The sequence below is a fragment of the Cottoperca gobio genome, chromosome 18 (assembly GCF_900634415.1).
Source record: "Cottoperca gobio chromosome 18, fCotGob3.1, whole genome shotgun sequence".
NCBI classification, from domain to species: Eukaryota; Metazoa; Chordata; class Actinopteri; order Perciformes; family Bovichtidae; genus Cottoperca; species Cottoperca gobio.
In genome coordinates, this window is record NC_041372.1 from 9,952,160 (window position 1) to 9,978,164 (window position 26,005).

The 26,005-nt window shown below is 42.2% G+C and overlaps 1 protein-coding gene across 5 annotated transcripts; it reads right to left on the minus strand.

The window, feature by feature from the left end:
• Window positions 1-592: 592 nt before the first annotated feature.
• On the minus strand, window positions 593-25,990 carry ntn5 (netrin 5). Of its 5 annotated transcripts, XM_029455364.1 has the most exons (14): window positions 25,605-25,990; window positions 25,268-25,409; window positions 22,238-22,335; window positions 21,742-21,839; window positions 21,246-21,343; window positions 18,522-18,746; window positions 18,315-18,407; window positions 13,709-13,859; window positions 6,420-7,843; window positions 5,546-5,734; window positions 3,860-4,009; window positions 2,281-2,331; window positions 1,693-1,773; window positions 593-1,595 (listed from the first exon to the last, which is right to left on the minus strand). In XM_029455364.1, exons 9-14 carry the CDS (start codon window positions 7,831-7,833, stop codon window positions 1,009-1,011), a joined length of 2,472 nt encoding a protein of 823 aa, XP_029311224.1. In that variant the 5' UTR covers window positions 7,834-7,843; window positions 13,709-13,859; window positions 18,315-18,407; window positions 18,522-18,746; window positions 21,246-21,343; window positions 21,742-21,839; window positions 22,238-22,335; window positions 25,268-25,409; window positions 25,605-25,990; the 3' UTR covers window positions 593-1,008. The 5 variants fall into 5 exon arrangements, 4 of the variants coding, with proteins under 4 accessions (XP_029311224.1, XP_029311225.1, XP_029311226.1 ...); XM_029455365.1 differs by lacking the exons at window positions 22,238-22,335; window positions 25,268-25,409; window positions 25,605-25,990 and having other exon boundaries at window positions 21,728-21,826; XM_029455366.1 differs by lacking the exons at window positions 21,246-21,343; window positions 21,742-21,839; window positions 22,238-22,335; window positions 25,268-25,409; window positions 25,605-25,990 and adding an exon at window positions 22,517-22,529.
• Window positions 25,991-26,005: the final 15 nt, after the last annotated feature.

Below are 26,005 nucleotides of genomic sequence, written 5' to 3' on the forward strand. Positions count from 1 at the left end.
CATCTCCCCTGGGCTATGACGCCACATCTCCCAAATGGAAACAGAAGTCATGACGACAGGTCGGACCGATGCTCTTTAGATCCATATCTGGGCTCCTAACGATCCATCTGAGGATTCCTTTAGGGTTAGAAGATGTGTTGGGGTTAGTTTGGGCTCTGTGTCAGCTGTCCAATGAGGAAGCAGATTGTAGATAGTGTCAATTTCCCCAAATAATGTACAATGTTTTGGAAAGGTACAGTAGATAGTGTGTGTGTGTGTGTGTGTGTGTGAGTTTCCTGGAGCTTGTATTACTTTATCCCGACGACTGAAAACACACACGTGAAGATGTTCATTTGAATGAAATGAGTTTTATAAAGTAAACTGTTAAATATGTTACTTATAATTTAGTTCAATTGAATACATTTAATAATTGTATGGCCCTCATTTGTGGCAAAACTGTTATATATTAAATATTTTTTATAACGTGGCACCTTTTATTTATTTAAAAAAATGAAACATTTAGTCTCTTATGTCATTTATTTTATTTATTATAGTTATATTTTGTTTGTATGTGTGCTACATAAAGTGATCCAAGAATAAATATGATTCAAACAATCTTAAAAAAAATCTTTATAAGACAGAAATACTGCATGGCATTTTAGTTTAGTTTAGTCAGACTTTAATCTTCAAACGTTTCTTTAGTAGAAAATATGAATATTCTTACAACTAATATTTCCCATGGCACCAATGTGTTGGTCGGAAATGTGCATATTTTGATCATCGGCGAGCTTTGTTGCTGAAAGTTGACTTTTTCCCTCCAAAAGCATTTGAACGTCACATGATCTGGTCACATGACAGGTCTGTGTGTGTTTGGGTGTTGCAGAGTTTCTCCAGGCTGAGGAAGCAAAGTCACGCCTGTCCCTCCTGAAACCTTCAGGGGAAGAGAAGGCCTCTTTCATCTCCCGAGAGGTGGGGGGATAAAAAAACCTTCTGTATTTTTATGTCTCTTAGTGATTTTGTTTTTGTTTTTCAACCATGACCTTGAGTAGAGCACACCGGAGCGGGTGTGGTTGGCGAGGGGGTCTCGTCTGTGGGTGTAATCTCTTTGTCTGTGTAAGAGTGTGTGTGCGGCGCCACAGAGGTTTCAGTGTCCTCCACTTGTGTGTCCACACTGTGAGGCTCGGTGTGTTTCTCAGTCAGCAGGTGAGGGGGGATGTACCCAGACTGGGGCTTTGTTTGCTCCCTGTCGTGCTGTGTCTGGTGGTCGTGGGGGGATTTCGGTGGGCAGCGGCCCCTCTTGTCCTGTCCCCGGAAGCCCCTCAGTTTGGGGCTCCAGTGTTCCCGCCACTGGAGGGCCAGAGTGGAGCGGTCCGCCACCAGGCGACTCTCCTCGGGGCCCCAGCCCCGCTCCCCCTCCTCTGCACCGATCAGGAGGAAGGTCCGGCCCACGTTTAGGGCGGGGCAGCCACAGCCGAGGTCGCGGTCTGGGACCCAGAGGGACTGCAAGCCCCTGCGAACGCGGGAGGTGGACCCCGTGCGGAAGACGGTTTGGACTGAGATGGAGAACTGCCACCAAGGACCTGAACGCTCCATTCCTCTCACCTGCACCTTCAGCACTGAGGAAGACACAAGGGTACGTTACATTTGAAAAGAGAATTTGAGACTTGTTTCTCTTTTTTAATAAGGTAATAAACAAAACAACATGACACCAACCGAAGTCCTTGAGACAATAGGTTTCCAAGTTCATCCTGACTTTAACCTGAGAAGGCTGGCAGTATGAAACACACTCCTCCGCTGTAACAGAGAGGGAGAGAGGGAGAATGCATCAAATGAGAGGCATGCTCATTTCATAGCAAGCATATCAGCACATGTCTTTTCCCCCTAATTACAATATGGCTGCTTCTATTTGTCATCACAGTATCCTGTGACTAACAGATGACCTCGACTGCAGCAGGTGGGACATTCCTCAAGCCGCCACTAGGAGGGAGTGGTTAGCTACATGAAGAGTTAGAGCGGGAGAATTTTGTTTTGATGTAAATAAATGTGTATGTCGTACACGAGGTGGCATCAACTGGGTTAACAATAAAGTGTAGACGGGGAATTATCCTGCTGGTCTGTTCCGAGTCTCTCACACATTGAATATAGATTTAATAAGATTGTAAAAGAAATTCTAGCACCTTTGAAACTAAACATTGTAACAAGGTGATTCACAAGATCAAAGGAGACTAAATGAAACCAAAGAAAGACTCAAAACACAACCAGATGACACCAGATGTACTTTCAGCCGGTAGATCTACTCACCTATGCTGTACTGAGGTTGGTACACTGGGGTCGGAGCAACCTCTTGAATTCCTGCAAACATAAACACAGTTTCAGACAGGTGACGGGAAAAGATACACGGAGAAGCTTCAGCATACCCACATGAGCGGTCGGGTTGTTGCAGAGCGAGCGTGTTATGTGTGCTATGCTTGAATGCCTCTCGGTGCGTGGGGCATGTCTGCACAGAAGATAAGCAAGTGTCAAAAATGCGTGTGGTCCTTTTATGGCCTCGAAAAACACTCACTTAAACACAGACACAAACTTTAATTTATGTCATTTAATAAGGTCAAACCATCACTTCTTTTATGGTTTGGTCTCAAACGTTAAACAGGGTAGCTTTGACTGTGCGTGTGTGTGTGTGTGTGCCCGTGAACTGGCCTGGACATACATTATCCAGGCCTCTTGTAAAAGTGTGTGTATGTGACAGTGCTGCCATATTTTACAATGCCCCCCCCCCCCCTGTCCATGTCCTGTCCTCTCTGACACAACGGGGACATCCTACACTCACACCTTTTAAAGCAGGGCTTGGGTTTTTCCAAGCAATCCTGCGATATGACTATTGCGTATGTGCACATCGCAATAATGTCTATTCTGAAAAGATATATCATGCAGCCCTATTTCAGTGGGGGCCAACTTTAAGTTTAGCCTGGTGGCTGCGTGCCTTTTGGTCTGTCTGATGAGAGGAGGGGTGTTAGAGGTGGTGGTAGGGGGTAAGAGATGCTATACTTAGCCTGAGATGGTCTGGCAGTAAAAACAAACAAGGTTTTCTTTCACACACTCCTTTCACTGGGAGAGTTATGAGTCTGGGCCCTCTGATGGGGGGCATTTTGAGCTGCGCAACAGGTGTGAAGCTCGTCGCTGCTAGCTCCCTATGTCACCTGATTGGGGCTTACACAGCGTCGGTGACTGTGCGGTTGTCGGCACTCGTGCGATTAGCCGTGGAAGTGCACGTGGATTAGCGCTCATGGCTGAAGTTCGGTGCTGGCCAGGCACAGAGATACGAGTAGAAACAATCCACTTGATCTGAAGCTGATCCCGCATCAGCTGGAGATGAGGTTTCCCTGTAGCGGTCAGCTCATGTTAACGCTGCTATGGAAACCGTCTCTAGGGATGATGAGAAGGGGACACGCTGGGAGATTGGGCCAAATTAGTCTGGACAGCAGCGGCCCCTTTTATATTGAGCTACTACTTGATAAAGGTTTACAGAGCTTGATAGGAGGTTTAATCCATTTAGGCCACAAGCAAAAAGGAGAAATTAAAGAGGTCACTTTATTATGATTGACAACTAAGTATTCACAGTCTGTGATTACTTTGAGCAGGGTGGCATGCATTTTTAGATATGTTAAGACTCATAATCCATATTAAAACAAGTACTCGGGCGTCTGATCTGAGATTCCTGTGATGATGTTTTCTGATGTTCCTCCTCTCCAGTTATATTAAACGTTTGAACAAATAACTAGTGCCCATGCTGTCATTTTTCTGATAAGGATAGTCTTCATACAGTATATAACTGACAGTTTTCCAGATTCTGAATAAACATTAGTACCGGTAGTTGACTTACGTATGCAGGGACGCAGAGGGGACTTGCCCTGTTTATACCCCGGGGCACAGCGGTTGCACCTGAGGCCGGTCACCCCTTCACGACACAGACATTGACCTGATGTCTGGTTGCACCAGCGACCTACTGCTCCCAAAGGATGGCACTGACATGCTGAGAACGAGAAGATTAGATAGTGGAGTTTGTTTTGCAGCCTGTAGGTTGATAGAGCATTAATTGTAAGTTAACGTGTTAGCAAACAGATGCATACTTTCACATCAGTGGCCAATCGTAAAATAAAACACCGACATGCAAATATGTTTAATTTGTATGAATATGAAATAAAGATGGAACCAAGCAAGCATATTTGAGTTGCCCTGAATTTGTGGAGCAGGCTGCATCAAGTTGTGACAACAAGGAAGCAAGTTAAATATATATTAAGCAAAACCTTGTGTCAAAGTCTGTGACTTCTGCACAAAAGACAGTAAACAGGATTAAGAGGACCATCCCTCAGTGACGGGACCTAAATTTAATCCTGCTTGACAGCGTCCGTCCTGAGGGAATGTCCTTAAGCAAAGACCTCAACTAACAACATAAAGGCTATTTTGTAGCTTTCTTGTTGCGTAAACAAAGACAAATTCCTCCATAGAGCTATCAACTGGATGTCACACAATGGCGGGGATGATTTGTTTGTTTATTGGTTACTTGTCTACATTTGTCAGGGATGGAACAATAAGAGTTATTTCCATCATCATCCCTGGCATTTTAAACCCACCAAGATGGATGCCAATATCCTGTGTCTAATTCATTTATTTTCTGTTGTTTGTTAATGCTGGCTGTTCTGATGCTCTACAATAATTACTGCCTCGATTTGCATCGCAAAGCTTTTTATTTACCACTACTATCACAGGATAGGACCCGATGAGAGAAGACAGATAGAGAGGAAGCCACACTTCAGCAGCTCTGCTCACACTCGAGTAATATTTACACAAGTCCACAATGAGTCCAAACAACCTGACTGGAGAAAATGAGAAATTGGCCTCTGAAGGGTAACTCTGTGATATATAACATCAATAAATTAGAGCTGAGATGGTGTGGTGGAGGATATGAATTTGCAGTTTGCTATTGTTTAATGCATAAAAAGTGATAAAATATGTGGATATTCAATCATGGCTCATATGTCTTTTCATCCCTGCTCTTGTGTCAAGCTCAAAGATAGCCCATTAACTTTGGATATATTAGGCCCGTGGTCAAGCTCCCACATGAGCATGCCAGAGTGTCACAGTCACTTATGACATGTGAACAGTCAAAGGTCAGGGGTCACGGGTCACGGCAGATGCCAAGCAGTGGTAACGATGGGGATACAGGTGGCAGCTCAGTGGGGTTCGAGTGTTTTTGTGTGTGTATCACTAACAGGAATAGCTGTCCACTCTCACAATGTAACCACCCCATAAACACTCGGACAGCGACGGAGTGGACATGTAAACACACGCACAGCTACACTGCATTCAGACAGTCGGACATAAACACCGTCTCTTCGCACTAAGATTTGCTTTTCATCTTCCAGGAATGCACAGTTAGTAATCTTAGTTATTCACACATGCATATGCTCAAATACACAAACAAGAATACACCTTCCCCTTAACACACACACACACACACACACACACACACACACACACACACACACACACACACACAGTGACTAACGTTGGCAGGCCTTGCGGTGGTTCAGCGGCATGCTGTTGTCGCGGGTGTATCCGTTCTGGCAGTACTGGCAGTGGCGTCCGGCTGTATGGTGGCGACACTTCTGACACACACCTCCACTGCGGCGGCCCGACTGCTGAAAAACCTCCATGCTGAAGCGACACTTGTTTGAGTGGCCGTTACACTCACAGGCTGGACAAGGGAGAGAAATGGTAAGCATTAATGACGTAAATCACAAGATATCACATCCAATGTTTGGATTGGTTCCTTTTTAATGGGTAGCTGCGAATGTTAGCGGTGGTAGTAATGAAGATGCCACGGCACTGACTTCTTTGGAGATGATAGGAGGAAATAACATGACATGCAACAGAAGCCTCTGCCCAGACTCGGACCATGAACCACAGGGCCCCCCCCCCCCGACCATGCCGTTCTTGCTCTAGCAGCCAGATGTCATATCGACCTGGACTTTGGAGACTACGCATTTATGAGAGAAAGCCTGCATTACACGATGTCAGTGTAGACTTTAAAAGATATGGGTGTTTACATTCAGAGAGGGTCCAACTAAAGACACTGTCCAGTGTCTTTCCCCCAGCTTTATGGAGGTACAATGCTAAATTGCTGGAGCTCCACTTAAATAGATCAGAATCATTTAGAGAATGTTACTATATAATATGTGCAGAAATGTTTTTCTCTTCAAATTTTCTTCTTTAATATTTTGTTATGTTTGGGAATAGGAATAAAATATATGTATAAATAAGTATAACATACATGTCACACTACATGACACTTCATCTAAAATATATTAAAACATGAAAAACATGTGCAGGGTATAACAACTTATTTTTAAATGTGTTGAGTAATAGGATGCAGGACTCACAAACACAGGGGTTTGGGTGTGTGGGTGTAGCTCGGTGCCACGGTCTGTCGCAGTAGAAATCCTCACACACATCACAGTCTGGCCCTGCCGTGTGATGCTCGCACACACACACTGCCTGGCCTTTGTCATCACGGCGACACCTGGAAGCATGTCCGTTACATTTACACCTGCCGCCAACTTGTAGGTCCGAGAGGGCAAGAGGAGCTCGAACAGAAGAGGGTGGGGCCGACTGCAGATTCCTGGAGCTCTGTTTTGCATTGGGATTATTGTTCCTCCTCTTCCTCAGTTCCCTCCCCTTGTTGTTCCTGTTCCGCCCCTCAACTGTCCAATTACAACCTCCCTTGGGGCAAGGCAGCCAAGGAGTTTTATCCTTCTTGCGGCCATGCCCTCTGGTTTTCCCGCCTTTCTTTGAAGAAGCGAGTGTGTCCGCGCTAAAACTATCCTCGCCTTCTTTGCTGGTCACATTGTGTCCATCTTCGTCTTGACCTGACCCTTTATAATGACCCTTCCTTCCATCTGTGTTCCTTCCTCTAATCTCTCTGTCAAAAAATCCCAGTGTGTTGTCAACTTGATCTCCAGTGAGCCCCTTGTAGCCCAATCTCCACCTCAGAAGCCCAGTCCCTCTGTCATCTTCTGCACCATCACGCCATCGCACTACTTCTTTCTTGTCTGAGTTGCCCACATTGGTGTCTTTGGACACCTGGTGGAAGACCACACGGATGTCCGTGGCCGTCACCCAGTCCTGGAGGGTGTGGCTGTAGTCAAAATCAGGAGAGGATGGCCGACCGTCCAGCGTAGAGAAGGCCAACACCATGCCGCCCCTCTGCTTTTGCAGGGGGCGAGGGTCTGAGCAGAGGGGCTCTGTCTCTTGGTGCCTTGTCTGGGCTATTGTCTGGGAGGGCAACCCAAAGTTCCCAAGGCAGTCGCTGGCGTAGTGCTGCATCGGCCTCCAGGTGCGCCCATGGTCCATCGACTTGAGGATGGAGATGGAGATTGGGTCCGACGGCTCCCCCTGTTGGCAAAACTGCAAACTTATGTAGGTGATCTCAAAGCGACGGCCCAGAGGTAATGTGATGGCCCATTCTCCGGTGTCAGGACCTCCATGAGCCATCCAGCAGGTTAGGTTGTGGGGGTTGTGAAGGTCCGTCAAGGTGGTGATGTTGCTGTCATAATCAGGCCCTTGTAGCGAGTGGCTAGCATTGGCTGGGACGCCATAGGCGGCATTGATGAACTCCGACAGGCAGTGTCGCGAGCGACCGTCGAGGTAGTAGCAAGGGTCATGAGGCGAAGTCCAGCTCAATGGGGTGTGGGAAAGGGAAGAGGAGACAAGGGACGGAGGAAGGAAAAGGAGGAGCAGAAGGAAAACAGGGAAGAGAGAGGTGGAAGGGGGAGGGGAAAAGGGCAGGAACATCATGTCATCGAGCCTGCGGAAGATAAAAAAAAATGAAAAAATATTTTAAGAGAAAACCATGGGAGCTAGATCATAAAACAAAAACAAAACAGAACTGATTGATTTATATGACTTGCATTTAAACCCAAAGAAGGAAATATAAGATAGACCACCTGTGCCTTTATTGAAAACACACGATACCAGCTCACTGCATCACTTCAACTGCTTTCGGTAGATGCCAGTAAAGATCTCATCCCATAAAAATGTAATCTCCGATCTTCACAGTAGTGTTGGCCACTGGTTTGAACCCGTAACCTTGACAGGCTTTAATAATATATTTGTCTTAAAACCCCCACCCCAACCCAGAGAGTGGATGAATGCGGGTGAAGAAGGGCGCACACCCAGCGGGTCTGTCTGAAATGACAAAAAACATGCCCGACAGCTGGGGCTAAACCCAGAGCTGGACCACATCCATCACGTTTATGGCTTTCCTTTTCAAATCACTTTACTGTCGGTCAGTGCTGCAGGCGAGCGAGGGGCCTGAGCATGAGCGGTGTGAAGGGTTATCGAGCAGAAAAGAGGGTATGAGAAAAAAGACAGAACGAAATGAGGGGAGGGAAGGAGAGGAGTTGGAGATTAGTCTTGAGGATGGTACGAAATGATTTATGGATCGAAATGTGTGTTCGGCTTAAGCCCCTACATGGATACTTCCGTGGTAAAGACAAACACGGACTTGTGTACGTCCGCTCCATGAACAAATCCCTTCCCGTCTCTTACAACTGGTGATGAGCGTAATTTATTTCTCTGTCAAGATTTGATACCAGAGAGCGTTAATTTTGGCATGTGGACAAAACGAACAATGCATGTGTCTTCTCGGGAAGCAGTGATTTACTGTCGTTAACCGCTCACATGACGCCCAGAAGCACATTCCCAACTTATTTTATTTGTTTCTTGCGAAGTAAGTTCAACACCTGCTACTTTTATTTTTAAATCATTCTTGTTCCTTTCCTATTTAAGAGAACTGTAATTTTCTCCTCAATAACTACCTTCCTTCCACATTTTTAAACAACTTTACCTCTGCTCTTCCAATCTGCCTGTCCATCTATCACCTGGCCCCTTCATTCTGTTCTGGGAATATTCTTAACTGCTGCGAGATTGATGATGTCCTAACAAGCGTTTGACACTGACAGCAAAGTCAGCAGGGCTGCATAAACCAAACCCGTAGGAGAGGACGGGGCCGAGAGCCTCTCCAGCCTCGTCATCCCGCTCAATTAGCCAACGACCGAAATATGAGGCTTCCCTCAGGGACCACACAGTTCCGAGGGGCCCGCGAGGAGGCCGTGGCACTCCCTCAGCTGCCTCGGACAAGCTGCTCTGCTCCTGACCTGCAAAAGCGAAGACTTACTAGAAACCTGGTTGAGGACAAAAGCCAAGATCAGGCCTATCGGGCGACCCTGTTCTGTGGCGTTGCTACAGGAAACGCTGCAAGCAAAGAGTGCTGTGATGAGCAGTCTAACTGTGACCTTGGTGCCACCGAGCCACATTCCTTGGGTTCAGAATGCCTCGGCTGGTCATTCCTGACGTGTTAAGACATGCCCCACGGGAACCTGAACGCACTGATAAAAACCAGGACTTAAGGATAAGTTGATCGGATGATTAATTAGGGATCTGGTTTCATTTAGTGTAAATGCTCTGGCTGTCTAAGAAGTGAAGACAGTGTCAAAGGGATTATGAGCAGGGTATAGGTTATTAGAGGATTCAGGGACGTGGTGGAAGAATTCGCTCTGGATGAGGAATGACGAGTGAGCGTAGGCGGGTGTGGGTTCAGGGTTTGGACGAGTGAAACACACAAGGCTAGAGGAGGAAGGGGGTGGTTGTTTAACATTCCCATGACATGCACTTGCTCTTGTCTTTGTCACATTACATGACTAATTAAACATTGGCCCATTACAACCACTTTGATAAATGGATGCTCATCTGAGAGAGGCCCCTGAGGTTTTTAATGCGCCCCTCTAGGCCAAGACTCTCTCTTCTTCCGTAACCAGATCATCTGTCTGGCACTGCACTGTAACCTACCGGATATAGTTTCAACGTTTTTTCTCTGCTGCTTTCCATAAATTCACACGGCCGGGGTGTCGGTGGAACATGTCGAATGTGAGCGGCATTCCTTCTAAAGTGCCGTTTGATATTTCCCACCAATTCTTTTGTCAATGCTACACATAGCACATGTTTGAAAGAGGCCATCAACCCCTTTTTTCTTTCCCCCCAGCAAACTTCAAATTGCGGTCTAACTTACAAAACATATAAATATGCTTCCATTTTGAAAACGTCAAGTTTTGAATTGACTTGGCAGCAATCTCTGTCTTTCAAAAAGCTTATACAGCCAAATAGTGGTAAGATGAGATCAACATCTCCGGCGGGTGATCTTTAGAAGCAGCTATGCTTGGCTGGCAAGGGGCTGGAAAAATACTTGCTGACAACCTGGGGGCATGTTTACAGCATAGTCGAACAGAGGAGAGCGAGGAGAGCGAGGAGAGCAAGGAGAGCGAGGAGAGCGAGGAGAGCGACGCTCATGTTCGTGCTCTGCGGTCCCTATTTCCTAATGCCATTTCACCTCTATTCTTCCTTATGCTGTGTCTGAAGAATGTAAAGAAGAGAAACAAATGCAGTATTTCATGGATCGGTAAAAGCTCAGATAAGACGAACTTGTGCGTATATATATTACCTATAAAAGTATATTCAACCTCCCTAGATTAATTGCAAATATAAAATGCTAAATACTTGTTTGCATAAGTGTTCAACCACCTGGAGTCAGTGTTATACTAACAGTACTGTATATTTATGAGGGGGTTATCAGTGGGACATTTGATTCCGTTGAGAACTAGAAGGGCACTGGGAGAGCACAGACCTCCGCCAAGACCGTTTCCTTGAGAGAAATATAATGCGTGTATCCATCCCGTACTTTGGATCTACTCCAATATAAATTATTAAAATGTAATGGGTTCTTCCTTGGCCCATGCTACACCCTTCCACCAAGTAGTTTCTCAGTAATCCTGATGACAAACGGACAAACTAACCAACAAACCGAACAGAAAACTCAACCTCCTTGGTGGACGTAATAATGATCCGAGATCAGAGAAGATGCACGAGGACGCATGAAGGAGATCACTATTTGTATGTAGCTACGTAGCCCTGTGGTCTTCCACCTAGAGTTCATTGATAATAGTGGGTTTTGGGGTTATGTTTCATTCTAAATGTTATATATTTATACTGCATATTTTCTGTAGGAAAGGGAAAGGAACAAAAGAAAATGAGAGTGAAATATCATTGTGTTTTGAGCATTACACATTTATTCATTTATTGTGATGTAGCAGGAAATAAGGACTGTAAATTATGGAAATAAAGCGTAGAAACCTCTGGTGTGTGTGGTATTCTCTCCTGCTACCTGTTAACTCTTTGGCCTGTTCACACTTTCAAGCTGTGGGCCTGTCTGGGTCTGGAGCTGTTCTGCTGAGCAGATGAGCTGGATTTGGCCTGTCTCACACGTTTTAACATTCCTCGTCATGGGCAAGCAGCACTGGCCTGCAAGATGGAGGCAAACCTGTTCAATTCAAATTGCTTTGCTGCTCTGCTGCGAGTTCTAAAAGACTAATTGTGGTTTGTACAAATAAACACAGAGACAGTTTCATATCAGGCAGATAGTCACTGGGAAGATTACCCAGGGTTCTACATTGCAGCTCTGCTCTAAGACAAAGAGCCTTTAAATAAATGTGATCAATTATATAAGCTCACTCTCTTATAGCCGACATGTTTGAAGCTGAACCAAAGCACCTGTTGGTGCATGTTACCACACTGACACCTTTGTTAATTTGCAATTGTCCTCAGCCGGTCAGAAATACAACACTGGGCTTTCGAGTGAGATGAGAAAGGCTACGTATGCGGTCTGTATTCTCAAACTACATTCCTCCCCGCACAGTTGAAGCCCATCTGTGTGTTATTCCACACGGAGCAGATTCCACAAGTTCTGTTTTAGGTGTAATAATCTAATTTTAGTGGGGCAACCCGGGAGGTGAAAGCAACAGACAGCACAAAATGGATTATCACTGCTTGTATCTTTAGCTAAAGGCCTCTGTCCTTCATGTTTGCACCTCCAACGAAACTGCCAATCCGGTGCATGTGTGGAAGGGCCCCCAGGGGCCAACTGCACCTCCACACACACATGGAGGGTGTCTCTGCCTCTGCATTGACCCACAAGCCTTGCTTTTTGAATAAAAAAACACATGTCACCCGCTTGATATTTAAAAGTTTCCTGTCAATCCTCCCCATCCCCTTTACGGCCTCATACAAGTTGGCAAGACGCTCTCCAGCAGCTCCAGCTTCACATGTTGATATTGAAACACAGATGGAAATGAAATCAGTGAGATTTCATGTTGCAGTCACGCCAAAGACAACCTCGGGCACAATGGAAATAAAAGCAAGGCCTCTGGCTGTAATTGCGTGTCAATTAAATCCAACAAATGTCATACAGGGGGTTAATAAAGAGGAAACAGAAACACCAAAATACTCCAGGGCTGCACCCTTTATGAGCAGAAAAACAAATAAAAAAACACCCATGATATTTGTTGGCTAATTTATTATTATAATTATTATAAAAAAGGAAATGCCTGTTTTAAAACAAATCTTACATTAGAAGGCTCACTATAGGCCCGACTGGAACATTGCATTACTTAGAAATGTATGCCCTTATATCTTAAAAAAAAAAAAAGAGCAATCAACCTTATATGTCCATTAAAGCAAATACGGTATATTTTCTCTTGACTACAAGAGCTGCAAAGGGGTTTTTAGGAAACCTAATCAACTACAGACGGACCTTAAAAGGAAAACAGCCCGCAGTCATTTTGCCAGCGTTGCATTTAATGGACCCGAGAATGATTCACTTGCTCACACGGTTCATTAAACATAAATGTTTATCATATTTAGGCTGATTACTTTGGCAAGGCTAACAGTGAAGTCGCAGTCTAATTGCCTCCATTCTGCAGAGCTAATTACACTTGTTAGGAACAAATTGGCTGCAGTCAATTTAGCTTTATCTCGCACAGGAACAATAATATTTACAGTTAGGGTATCACAGTTTCATCTAACAACTTCATTCACATCGGTTTTTTTTTTAATCTTGATAATAAGTCGCGTATGTGTTTGGTAATGAGGACTTTTTTGAATCCAGTCCAACTAAAAATATATATATTATTATTGTTGTATATGTTTATATTGTATGTTATGTTTTTATCTTTATTTAATTAACAGTACAAACACGTATCTGCTTGAAATTGCTCATAATTATATAATAATGATGGGATCACATGCATTAACAATTTGAATTAAAAAGTTATTCAATCCAGGCTTCATTGTTTTAAGTAAAAGGTCAACTTTTGGATTCATGCTCACAATTTATAAAACATAAATAAAAGTACAGCATTTTTTTTTTTTTGCGTGTAGTCTAACAAGTGCATGCGCTAAAATCAGTCAAATAAATTAGAATAAATGTAAATAACCAAACGTTTTACAAATATATAATAACGTAAAAAGAAAAAGTCCGCACGCATGTCGGCTCAATTTCAGAAACATATATCACTAACACACAACCACTTGGTGCGTTTTGTAAATAATTACATAATTCAGTGATAAATATTCCTTTTTTTAAAGCTGCATTTTGCAAATACATTTCTGTTCATTTCTGCTCAGTGACAAAAAGAAACAACCAAGATCACACTTGCCGTCCATTTCTCGTCTTTACGCGCGGCTTCAACGTCAGATAAAAGTTCACAAACACCTCAAAGTATCCCGGAGTGCAAAGAACAACACACTTTGTGTTGAAAGAGGAAGAAATAAATGAGCTCACCATGTGCGTCCCAGTGATTCTCCTTCTCCTCACTTCTCCGGGTCATTAAGAAGAGAAGCGCAAGCAGCAAGTGTCCGGACATCCAGCTCCAGCGCGTCTGCAGGAGAAGAGCAGAAGACAGACCTACCGGGAGGGGGCAACACACCGGGTTCTGGAGAAGGAGGAGGGGGTGGGGGGGGATAAATTAACGGGATCAGCTGGGAGGTGAGTCTCTGCCTATAGTAGCTTAACTGAAGAGAGCCAAGTGCTCCCACCTCCAGAGGAGTCATATCCCACACAGCGCACCTCTGCCAAACTACCTCTCATGGCAACATGAATTAAACTCAAACAAGGACGTTATTTTCTCTTTAAACTGAGTCTATAGGCTGCTAAACAGATTAAAACAGTAACCTTGTCTATTGTGATTTTACATACAGCCTACAGACATATAGTCCCAAAAAGAAAAAGAAAAATATATATTTTTTTAGAAAGAAAGATACATTACATTACTTCTTATTTAGTATTTCTACTTTAACATTGAGCATGTATAATAATGCACAGTAAGCTACCTAACAAGCTAAAATTACTACAATGCTTAAAAATGAATAATAATAATAATAATAATAAAATTATTAATAATAATAATGTGTCACTCTGAAGGGGACTGCTTTGCATAATGAGTATTTCCTTCTTTTAATACATTTCACAATACTTCTATTCTTTTTTACACAGTATTGCTGCTTTTACTGAAAGCCCCCCCCCCTGAAGTATTTCTCTACAACATTAAATATTTAACTAAATAAGCAGCAATAAAAGTTGAAGTTTGGAGAACAAAAGTTTAAATCTGTGAACCGCTCAGTAATCTGTAATGAAATTCTGATTAAAATTACGCTAAATACTAATTTATGAGTGAAGTATTTGACATCAGCTCTAATTTGCAAAATGAGCTCAGACAGAAATATAAATAAAAATACAAAAATCTAAATTTAAATAACACAACTGCTCTTACTTTAGCAGAAAATGTTGAGTAAATACGAATAAATACTTAATTAATTTTTTACTGTATTTGTTTTTACCAGCTTTGGACACACTCGTCAGGTTTCTGTGATTTAGAGACAAAGTGGCATTTTTCAACTTTCAAGGCAATCTTTTCCTCTTTAAAATAAAACTAGAATTTATAACTTCCTTCAACATTTCATGGCTTGTTCAGGATATTTCTTTTTATCCTCGCACTTCCAGGTTTTATCACCACTGGCGGGCTAAATTGAATACACAGAGGAAAATCTAGTTGTAATAGTCTTATCTTGTACGGTCCAGGCAAAGATCTCACTCTCCAGTTTGCTCCAATTATCCCTCAGTGGACTAAGAAAGAAATGGTTGAAGTTAATTGGCTGGAGTGGATCGTTCTCAGATGTGTACCAAAACTGATACAGATGGAAATATAAGAAAGAGAATGGAGGAGGAGGGTGGAGGGAGGGAAAGACGCTTGATTGTGGAGGAGGAAACTTTCCCAGAGAAAGCCATAAAACTGATTGATGACATCCCTCGAGGAATGTTTCCCCAGGTGTGCTTTGTGTGTGTGTGTGTGTGTGTGTGTGTGTATGGTGTGTGTGTGTGTCTAGTAGTTACAGTGCAGTTAAGAAATGCTATCCTTGGACGCAGGACAAGTGCAATAAAGTAAATTGAGGGGTGAAACGGCACGTTTATGCGTCAATATTGCACTTTGGCAGCATAAACACGAGGGCACAAGAGAGCTGAGGAAGGAGGTGGAATTAAATTGGGACCCATTTGAAGGAATGATTTAAATAACACAAATTGATAACAGAAATCATCGCTAAAAAAAATGATACAAGTCAATGTTTAACGTCTTAATAGAACACTTCAGGTGGTCCTTGACAGGTGCCTTGCTGCTGCCAAAGTTTGCGCCCTGCAGCTAGGAGTGTGCTAAGAGACTCGAATCATAATAAAAGAAATACCACGGAGGTGTAATTATAAAAGTCAACATTAAGCCACCGTGACAGAATAAGAGCAGATTGCCCAATACATGGGCGTCTATTTAATGGATTAGCTTTTTAAAAGTGCTACAATACGGCATTGTGCGCTGGATTAATAATCAGATAGGAATGTGAAGATGCAATAGATAGAACATTTATTTATTCATGTATGCAGACTGTGTATTTGCATCCACAATCTACATTTATTTCTCGATTACAGATGCAAACAAAACACCACGAATGCTCTTTAAAACAACAACTTTAATTGCATGTTCAGGTACCACACATGAGATGATGTGCTCTCTGAGGATCTGACATACGGCTGCACCACATCGACAAAACATGTCAATGGAAGAAAATGGGTGTACCACAGAGATCAGTGTTAGGACCCCCTACAATTTACTCCTGATCACATGTATGCCGATGACACTGTTGTGTAAACAGTTGCAAAAAGACCTTCCACAAAAGCAGCATTAGGAGTATAAGGCCACCGCTCTAAAGATGAATAGGTTCTGCGTTGACCAAGTTGTATGAAAATCAGATTAGGAGTTTAATCCTGCTGACAAACAAACCGAACCAAACACATGACCTCCTCCGCGGAGGTTACTAGTACAGTTCTCCGTGTGTTTTACTTGGGGATATCAAGGTTCAGAGGCTGTAAGAAGATCCTCTATTAACGTGGAGATGTATCTCAAATGTCCTGTCCATATCAGGGGGGTTGCCCCCGTCATCCGAGTAGATCGTCAAGGAGATCATGTTCCTTCCCCCTCTGACATTCACCGATGTATACAGCAGTATGGAGAGGAAGGAAAAGATGGACAGACGCTTCTCTTATCAACTGTATCAACATATAGCATTAAAAACAAACACAAATGTAAATGTTCTTCTTCACAAATCTACACAGAGCACGTCTTTGCTTCAGTCCAACAAGACAAAACAAGGCTTTGGCTCTAAAACAAGAGTTTGGCAACAAAAAAAAAAAAGAGCAGATTGGAAAATGATCCCGGTTGCCATGAATCCAAATGCAATGTTTTTGTTTCCCCAAGCTTCCCTCGCTTGTCTTTGACACGAGTGTTGGCAGCAGACTGGTGTTCTGCAGTGAAGGGAAACTCACCAATAAATTGCAAATTAACCTGCTGCATTTAAGGAATTAAGGTCAAGACAAAAGATCCGTGTAAAGAGAGAAAGACATCCAGAAATTCCAACAGGCATTTACCAGCTCACACATTTATCATTGTGGAGCATCCTTGTAGCCTAAAGGTCCAAGATGCACACCAGGGAACCTTTTGTTAGCAAACAGCAACCACCTGTTTTACATAACATGCAAGGGTTTTTTTTTATCCATTTACAAATTAGGTAATAGCAAACAAATCTAAGCATTTCTTAAGTTCTCTGATTGCAAAAATGTTCCCAGATCCTTGTTGTTTTACAGTTGTATTAGAAACACATTGGAGGGAATGCAGCTTCTCCAATAAAAGGACACGCAACTTTGTCCAACAGAAGAGTAAAATGAAAGCTTCCAGGCGGAGAGATCACGACCGACATCAACACTACATGAGCCGCCTGTGTAAGTTAAGCATTTAATACAAATTTTTTTTTTTAAAAGAGTGGTGTTGACAGATGTTGTCGTGCAGGGTTGAAAAAGAAACCACAAATAGAAAGAAAATGTAGCGGTCGTTTGATTTCACCGGCCACATTATGACTACTAGAATACATTCAGGTCACATGTTGCAAAGATGAAAGTTATACGATGAAAGCATCAGACAGACCGCTGAGCTTTCAGCCAACATGTGTCCAAACAATGTCATGATTATCAGGCAGTACTACGCTACAAAATTGGCATTTAATGTGACATGATTACTGGTAATAACATCAAACAGGAGCGCAGCAAAGTACATTATCCACCATCGGAGGAAAAAAGGCAAAAGATTCAGACAAATTCAAAGAATTCCCTAAAATATGTCGTTTTTGTTATGTTATCGTTACACCTGGAAACAATTTATTCAATGAATATTACATATAGATCTAATTGTGTACATACTCCAGCATCCAGCTGAGTTTTATTACACGACTCATTTAAAAGAAATGGAAAGAGCACTTTGATACTTTAAATGCATCTGCAGATTTAGTCTGCAAATAAAACAAAGGGTAACAAAGCTCTAAACACGTGCACTGTAGTATTAAGAACAATTTTACTGTTAGGACTATCTTAATTATTAATATACAAACAAATTGTAGGGTATTTTACTACATTTCCTTTTTTTTAAATTATTTTAAATGATTTTATTTGCCTCATTGCAGTCCTGAAATGTTGTAATCTCGGTTAAACCATGTAAACCACTTAGTAATTATTATTTATATTTTTTTAAATCATACTTTATAAAATAGTGTATTATTGTGCATTAAGACACGTTTTACTTACAGGTGCTTAAACATTTTATATTAAATGACTTTAACAGATATTTCAGTTGTAATCAGCCTTCAGGAGAGAAATATCATTGCGTGCAAAATACATTTCCCTGCAAGGACAGAGAAGTTTGATTTAAAATCAGTTGATCCTTTTATGAATCACAAACTGTTATTTACATGCACAGTATTCAGTACAGCACGAGTGCAAGTATTACATGCGATACCAGTTTGCCTGTGCTGTGTGCTGCTCCTCAGCGCCCTCTTGTGGTTGGACTTGGCACCACTGCAGCTCTCACAGACACGCTCATCACCATCCACTGATTTGAAAGAAAGATATTTGTGATTGTAACTTTTATACATCACATGTTTTTGAGAACAGGTTCAGCAAGTTGTTTTGAATAGTGGGCACAAAGAAGAGAGTGGAAACTGACCTCCCACTGTTTCACCGGATCCTTGTTTGAAATGGGCTCTGCTTCCAGGATACATGTAATGTACATCTACAGGAGACACTGACACATGCTGAGGCATTTGTATTCCTACTGGAGAGATATAGATTTGAAACATGTGAAACCAGTGCTGACGGTGTGTCCTGGTGGAAGAGGAAAGGTCCTGGACTCTGGGCAGGAAACGGGAGCTTGAGCCGTCCAGCTGCGAGTCTGTAAAACATGTGCAAAGTGCAGACGTAGCCTTATCAGATTGAACCAGTAATTTGGTTGCATTTATATAAAAAAAAAAAAAAAAAAGGGGTTAAAGAAATTGCAGATTTATTCCGGCTATGTGGGTCACCAAAAGGAAGTACTTTTCATTTGGAAAACTAATTGCAGGAACCATTGTAGACTCACCCCTGGTGGTCTATGAAGGGGTATCTGGGGTAAGAGTTCACATCAGAGGTCGGAGTAATGATCACTGGTGCTTTGTCCCTTCACAAAGACTGAAGCATCTTGCTTCTGTCACTAACCTACAGTAACCATGGTGACCCTGTTCAAGTGTTTGTGCATGGATGACATGAGTGTACTGCTGCTGGTAAAGAAACATTCATGCAAACAACATGTAATACATTATATGAATATCCTACTTTAGCCTCAAACAATGAGTTTACAAAGATGAGGTCACACACCTAGATGTCCCACAATCTTCAGCTCAATCCCTACGGACACCCTTCTATTAAAGAGAGAGAGAGAAATGTCACTACACTCAGCAGGTTCGCACCACAAGCAGCTGATGTGCTCATATAAAGAGTATAAAGTGCCCGAGCACAAACGACTGCTGACACCCGACTGTTTCCCAACAGCCCTGCAGGAGCAGATGGGATCAATAAAGAATAATACCGATAAGGACTCACAAAATGAAATAGTGCCAAGAGCATCGAGTCAGTCAAGACTCTATAGTTCAGGGGTGTCAAGCATACGGCCCGCGGGCCAAAACCAGCCCGCCAGAGTCTAATCTCGGTGGGCTTGGACACCTTTTATCAGCATCTCTTGCCAGGGTGCCCCACATTGACATGTTTTGCCTGTTTGGGACGACCTACCTTTTCTCTGTACTGAGCATCAATAAAACAAAGCTGCGCTCAAGGCTCAACCACAAGCACTTAAATGACATCCTGAAATTGGCAGCTACTCAGGATCTTACGCCTGATATTGATGCACCTGTGACGCTAAAATATGCCAAGTGTCAGGCGCAAACTAAACGGGGAGTAAGCCCACTTAATGTCAAATGCCGTGAATCCTGAAGTATACAGTTCTGTGAAAATGAAGACTTAATGTGGAAATATTTAAAGACATTGTGCAGTATAATGTCAGTCAGCAGCTTCAGTAGAAAAGAGTTTGGTTTAGTGCAGGGGTCTGCACCCTGCGGCTCTTTAACCCCTCTGCAGGGCTCCCTTTAGCTTTGACACAAAAACAAACATAGAACTAAATATTTAATTGCACAGTGGACAATCTTTCAAAAGGGAACCCCTCTTATCTTGGAGTTTGAGGTGATATTGTGACACTGTAATAAAAAAGATAAACATGTGTCACATTCTCCTGCGTCGACGGGAGTCTTTCCCTGCAGGTGGCACATCTTGAGTTTCAGACCCCCGTCTAACTCGGTATGCTAACCATGGATAAAACCAATAAAAAGAAAAGTGTCAGTGTTAATGAAATTAACACAAATGTCAGGTTAAGATAGTGAATTCATTTTAAATAGTTAAGAAAGTTAGTTAATTTAATGTGAACATTTTCAGAGTGTACCTGTATGCACTAAAAACAAAGGGACATTTTCTTTTCTTTATTTATATGTTGTTATGTTGTGATTTTACTGGTCTGGCCCACTTGAGATCACATTGGGCTGCATGTGGCCCCTGAACTGAAATGAGCTTTGACACCCCTTTTGTAAAAGGTTGAGAAAATTAAAGTTACATTGAATTAATGTTTGAGTTATTTTTTGAATTTGGTTCGAGGTATTTTGGTGAAGAATGCCTCATTAGCATAATTTGGAACTACTTTGCATTTGATCAGAGCATCAGAACTGTGGAACAGGACATCATAATGAGCCAAGACACACAATTCTAGAACTCATATCCCAAGTACAGGCTGTGTGTGACAGTTTGTCACTTTAACTTGAACAAGTGAACAGAGAACAACATTACTTCTCAACTAAAAGAACCTCTTGTCGAATTGAATCACCTCAACTGACTGAACAAATCTTCAGTGATTCAGGTAAGTCACTGTTTATTTCTCCCTCGTGTACAAAGTGTGTGAGAACTTGATTTATCAAATGTACAATATGGAGATGTGTTTACATGAACAGCTAACATCAGCTAACGTTTGCGAACACCCTAGCAAACTTATTTCCGTAATGCTACATATGTCTGTTGGCTGTGTAAATATCTAATGTTAGCATAATAAAATCGAATTACATTACACCGCGCCGATTTAGGAGACAGGAAGTGTATACCGTCTCATACTTGGAGCAGAGTTTTGACCCTAACCCTCATGATCATCAGCATGTTATTTCATTTAGTTGGCCACATTTATCTCTTGTCAAAGAAAAGTAACAGATGGATGAGTTCCTCCTCAGCTGGGATGAAACCATCTTTAATTAACTGCGTGTATCTTAATTCCACAGCATGGATGACACAAGTGGAACTTGTGACCAAACCTTACCAAGATTACCTCCTGGTGTCATCATGGTGCAGCCTGCAGCACCTGAAAACTGCACGGCGTGGAGTGAGGAGAGCGACCGGCCACGTGATGCTTGGTGAGATTATTTCCTTTGGACATGTCAGATAGAGGAGAGAGTAGAGAAGAGGGGCCATCATTAGAGCAGATGAGGGAATCGTTTAAAAGCTGTATGTGTGTTTACAGCCCATTGGCTTTCCTTTCTAAAACATAGTCCAGTGGATCCCCCCAGGGAGTTTAAAGTGAGCCCCCTGCACCTCAAATATTGGATTTGGTTCTTACTTGGAGCAGAGTTTTGACCCTAACCCTCATGATCATCAGCATGTTATTTCATTTAGTTGGCCACATTTATCTCTTTTCAAAGAAAAGTAACAGATGTATGAGTTCCTCCTCAGCTGGGATGAAACCATCTTTAATTAACTGCGTGTATCTTAATTCCACAGCATGGATGACACAAGTGGAACTTGTGACCAAACCTTGCCAAGATTACCTCCTGGTGTCATCATGGTGCAGCCTGCAGCACCTGAAAACTGCACGGCGTGGAGTGAGGAGAGCGACCGGCCACGTGATGCTTGGTGAGATGATTTCCTTTGGACATGTCAGATAGAGGAGAGAGTAGAGAAGAGGGGCCATCATTAGAGCAGATGAGGGAATCGTTTAAAAGCTGTATGTGTGTTTACAGCCCATTGGCTTTCCTTTCTAAAACATAGTCCAGTGGATCCCCCCAGGGAGTTTAAAGTGAGCCCCCTGCACCTCAAATATCGGATTTGGTTCTTACTTGGAGCAGAGTTTTGACCCTAACCCTCATGATCATCAGCATGTTATTTCATTTAGTTGGCCACATTTATCTCTTTTCAAAGAAAAGTAACAGATGTATGAGTTCCTCCTCAGCTGGGATGAAACCATCTTTAATTAACTGCGTGTATCTTAATTCCACAGCATGGATGACACAAGTGGAACTTGTGACCAAACCTTACCAAGATTACCTCCTGGTGTCATCATGGTGCAGCCTGCAGCACCTGAAAACTGCACGGCGTGGAGTGAGGAGAGCGACCGGCCGCGTGATGCTTGGTGAGATGATTTCCTTTGGACATGTCAGAGGAGAGAGTAGAGAAGAGGGGCCATCATTAGAGCAGATGAGGGAATCGTTTAAAAGCTGTATGTGTGTTTACAGCCCATTTGCTTTCCTAATTAACTGCGTATATCTTAATTCCACAGCATGGATGACACAAGTGGAATATGTGAACCAACCTCACCACCTTCACCTCCTGGTGTCATGATGGTGACACTGTCTGTACTTTCCAACAACAATGTACAAACCTCACCACCTTCACCTCCTGGTGTCAGGATGGTGACATTATCGGTTCTTTCCAACAACAATGTACAAACCTCACTACCTTCACCTCCTGGTGTCAGGATGGTGACAATGTCTGTCCTTTCCAACGACAGTGTACATGAGGAATGTAGCGGGGAAGAGGAGCACACTGTAGTCACTGCCCCCGCAGATGGTAAGAAAATGCTCACCCCCACTGTCTGAATTGTGAGGGTCTCTCACATTGTTGTTCATTCTAACAGCAGAAGAATTAAAATGTCCTTTTGATTTTCAGATGACTCAGAGCCAGAGAGGAAGAAGGACAACAATAAGAAAAACTTCTTCAAACGCTTCCTCTCATGGACAAAAAAGACATTCTGCAGCTGCAGCTGTGTCGATCAGAGTGTGTAGACCCTCAACTCACTTGATATAAAGAACAACTATGATGTCTGTGTCAGTAGGTGTGGTCACAACGACGTCTGCAGGTGAGAGTCTGGTCAGTGTCACAATATAAGCATGAAGGTAACCTGGTTTTGGATCTCTTGCGGTATGTTCGGTCTGGGTTACGATGAGCAACGTTGGGCTGATCCAGAGCAAAGTCGAGTGATGGAGCGACAGGTGTAGCGCAGCAAGTGAACTTTTTCAGTTTGCCTGAAGACTCTCTTATGTCAGTCCCTATTTAGGAGCCACTCTCCTGTCCGCAACTGTAGACAGGGGACTTCCATAATCGGCGCCTGAACAAGGACTGACGGAAGAGAAAATGCTGCAGCCATAGTTTATCACCTTTTCACTCTTCACTCAACACCGTTCTGAATTAGCACAATGTTGCTCCTTGTCACTCGGACCAACCTACTGCAAGAAGTCCTGAACCTGGAGACCAGCATGCTTATGTTGCGTCATAAGTCATGTCATTTGCGACTCTCCGAAGCAGACAGCTCCGTTACTACACCCAACTGCCACAGCATCACTAGAAGTTCAATATGTCACAGTGTAGGAGAGGTGCTCTACCATCTTTTGACACCTGCGAGACCTGTATACCATCTGTCTCAAGTTGTATTGTACAAGGTTTCTTGTTGTATTCTTGTACATGTCAATAAATGTATTGTCTTGCACTTGTGTAGTGAGTTAACCTTTAGTGTTGAAACTGTTGAAATAATATTTATACATAGTTACTATTATTACTGCACTCACTATAATGTTGATTGAGACCAAGATGACATGCTAAATAGTAATAATAGAAAGTTACAGTAGTAAAAAGCAAATGTATTATTCTTGGCTGGTAAGAAACCTGTCTGGCCGGTAAATGATTTCAGCCACCAGAAACTGTATAACGTTACATCTTCCAATTGCTTTATACAAGTTATAGTAAATATGTCATAGTATAAAAAAAGATCAAATAAATGATACAACAAATAACAAATGTACGGAAAGTGTCCTTGTAATGAAGAGTAATCCGTTTTCCTCTCAAGAACCTTCGTGGTCTGCTAAACATTGAGTAAATGTTTTATAAATCTAATAGTTTTTTCCAATATTACATTTTTTAACTTGAGAGAAGATAACCTCAATAACAAACTAGACTTCCGGTTAGGACGTCTTACCTTCAAAGTTTGCTGCGTTTTATGCAATTTATTAGTCTAATTATGGTGACAAATGCCACAACATGTTTCACCAAATAACCAAGTGACGTTGTTAACGTTACTGAAAGTGTCTCTCGAAGCAAATTGAAAGATAACACCACATTTTAAATCCCTTCTTGTACCTGAAATAAAGAGCTATTGACATTAAACATTGTAACGTAAACGTTAGCTAGCTAGCTACTGCCAACGTGAGCTAACTACCGCATGTAGCCAGGTAATACCGACCTCTGTAAGTTTCATTTTGTGTAAGGAAAGAGAAATAAGTTCACATATAAGTTAAAGTGAAGAAAGAAGTGAGTGAAGTGAACAAACCTCTTCAAACTAAGCTAGGTAAAAACTGCCAGTTAGTTAACCGTCGGCCAGCGTCGCCTGGTACTTGTGTTGCCCCTGGCAACAGCAAGGGCACGAGAGTAAAGCTTCCCAAAGGGATAAATGACTTTTGTAAACTTTCAAAACAAAAGCATTTTGTGTTACAAATTACCAAGATTTAGATTTAATATTTTAAACTAATCTAATTTATTAACAAACTACATAAATAAATAGTACATGTCAGAAAAAGGAGATGGAAGAAGTATACATTTATATGTAAATAATTAGTACTAAAAATATATTATGTTACTATTATTACTGCACTCACTATAATGTTGATTGAGACCAAGATGACATGCTAAATAGTGATAATAGATAATTACAGCAAATGTATTATTCTTGGCTGGTAAGGAACCTGTCTGGTCGGTAAATGATTTCAGCCACAAAAAGTTTATTTTGATTGGAGACTCTAGTTGGAAACGTTGTAGTGGTGGAATACAAACAAGTACATTTAGTCAAGTATGAACTTTACATATTCAAGGTACTTTCACTTCATTTAAGTATTTCTGTTTAATGTTGGTTCATAATATTTTGCATTTTGCCACATGCACATTAATGCAGTATTAACATTGATCCAAAAACATTATATAAATCGTAAAAACACTGACTGAACATTTTACAAATCAATACTTTTAAGTAAATTTAGCTGATAATACTTACACACTTAAGTACACACTGAGTTTTGAATGCAGACTTACTTTTACGCAAGTAAAGGATCTGAATACTTCATTTAAAGTTAGTTTCTCTGAATTAGGTATGCCAAATAACAAACATGTGTCCAGGTGATGTTGGAGGAGAGTACAGCAGGAGGTTGTTGTACAGCAAAGCACTCTGGGTGAACTACATTAGACACAAAAGGACACACGAAGCACTATCAACATCAAACCACTAGATGGCAGCATTAAGCAATGATCAAACTTTTGTTGCATAGGGAGGATAAAAGCCTAACAGTAAAATATTGTTTTGTGGCTCTTATAACAACGTTTGCTTGCTCTACAGTAAAAAACAACAACATTATACCAATCATCACTTTACCTCCACACTCAGTCAGAGCTGCTCTCATGATGTAATCCCCATTTCCAGAAGCTTTGGCTCTGCAGTGATCGTGCGCAGCACTGAAAGGTCCAAGCCAGAAAGTGCGTGGGCTCCACATTCAGGCCGGGGTCAAACATATAAGCTTTCATCACAACCTCAATGCTTTCCTCATGACATTTCACCGCAAATGTCTTGACCTTGTGATCTCCGACAGGATCCACAAAGTGAGGTCTGATTTCCGGATGCAAAGAGTTTGTCAAGTCAGAGAAAGACAGAAAAAGAGGTTTGGTTTGATAAGTGTAGCACTGAGTTAGACAGAATATATAGAGAAACTGTAAAGTACACAGAAGTAGGAGGCATTGTGGTGTTGCATTGATAACTTAAGTTTCTTAACGAGGCTG

Excerpts from the sequence above, each read along its gene's own strand:
- ntn5 (XM_029455364.1), bottom strand. The coding sequence starts at position 7,833 with ATGATGTTCCTGCCCTTTTCCCCTCCCCCTTCCACCTCTCTCTTCCCT. Across the intron at positions 4,010-5,545 it reads CCACCGCAAGGCCTGCCAAC|CATGTCAGTGCCATCCTTTG; the intron begins GTTAGTCACTGT and ends TCTCGTTCTCAG. Across the intron at positions 2,332-3,859 it reads CCCTCTGCGTCCCTGCATAC|GAATTCAAGAGGTTGCTCCG; the intron begins GTAAGTCAACTA and ends TTATGTTTGCAG.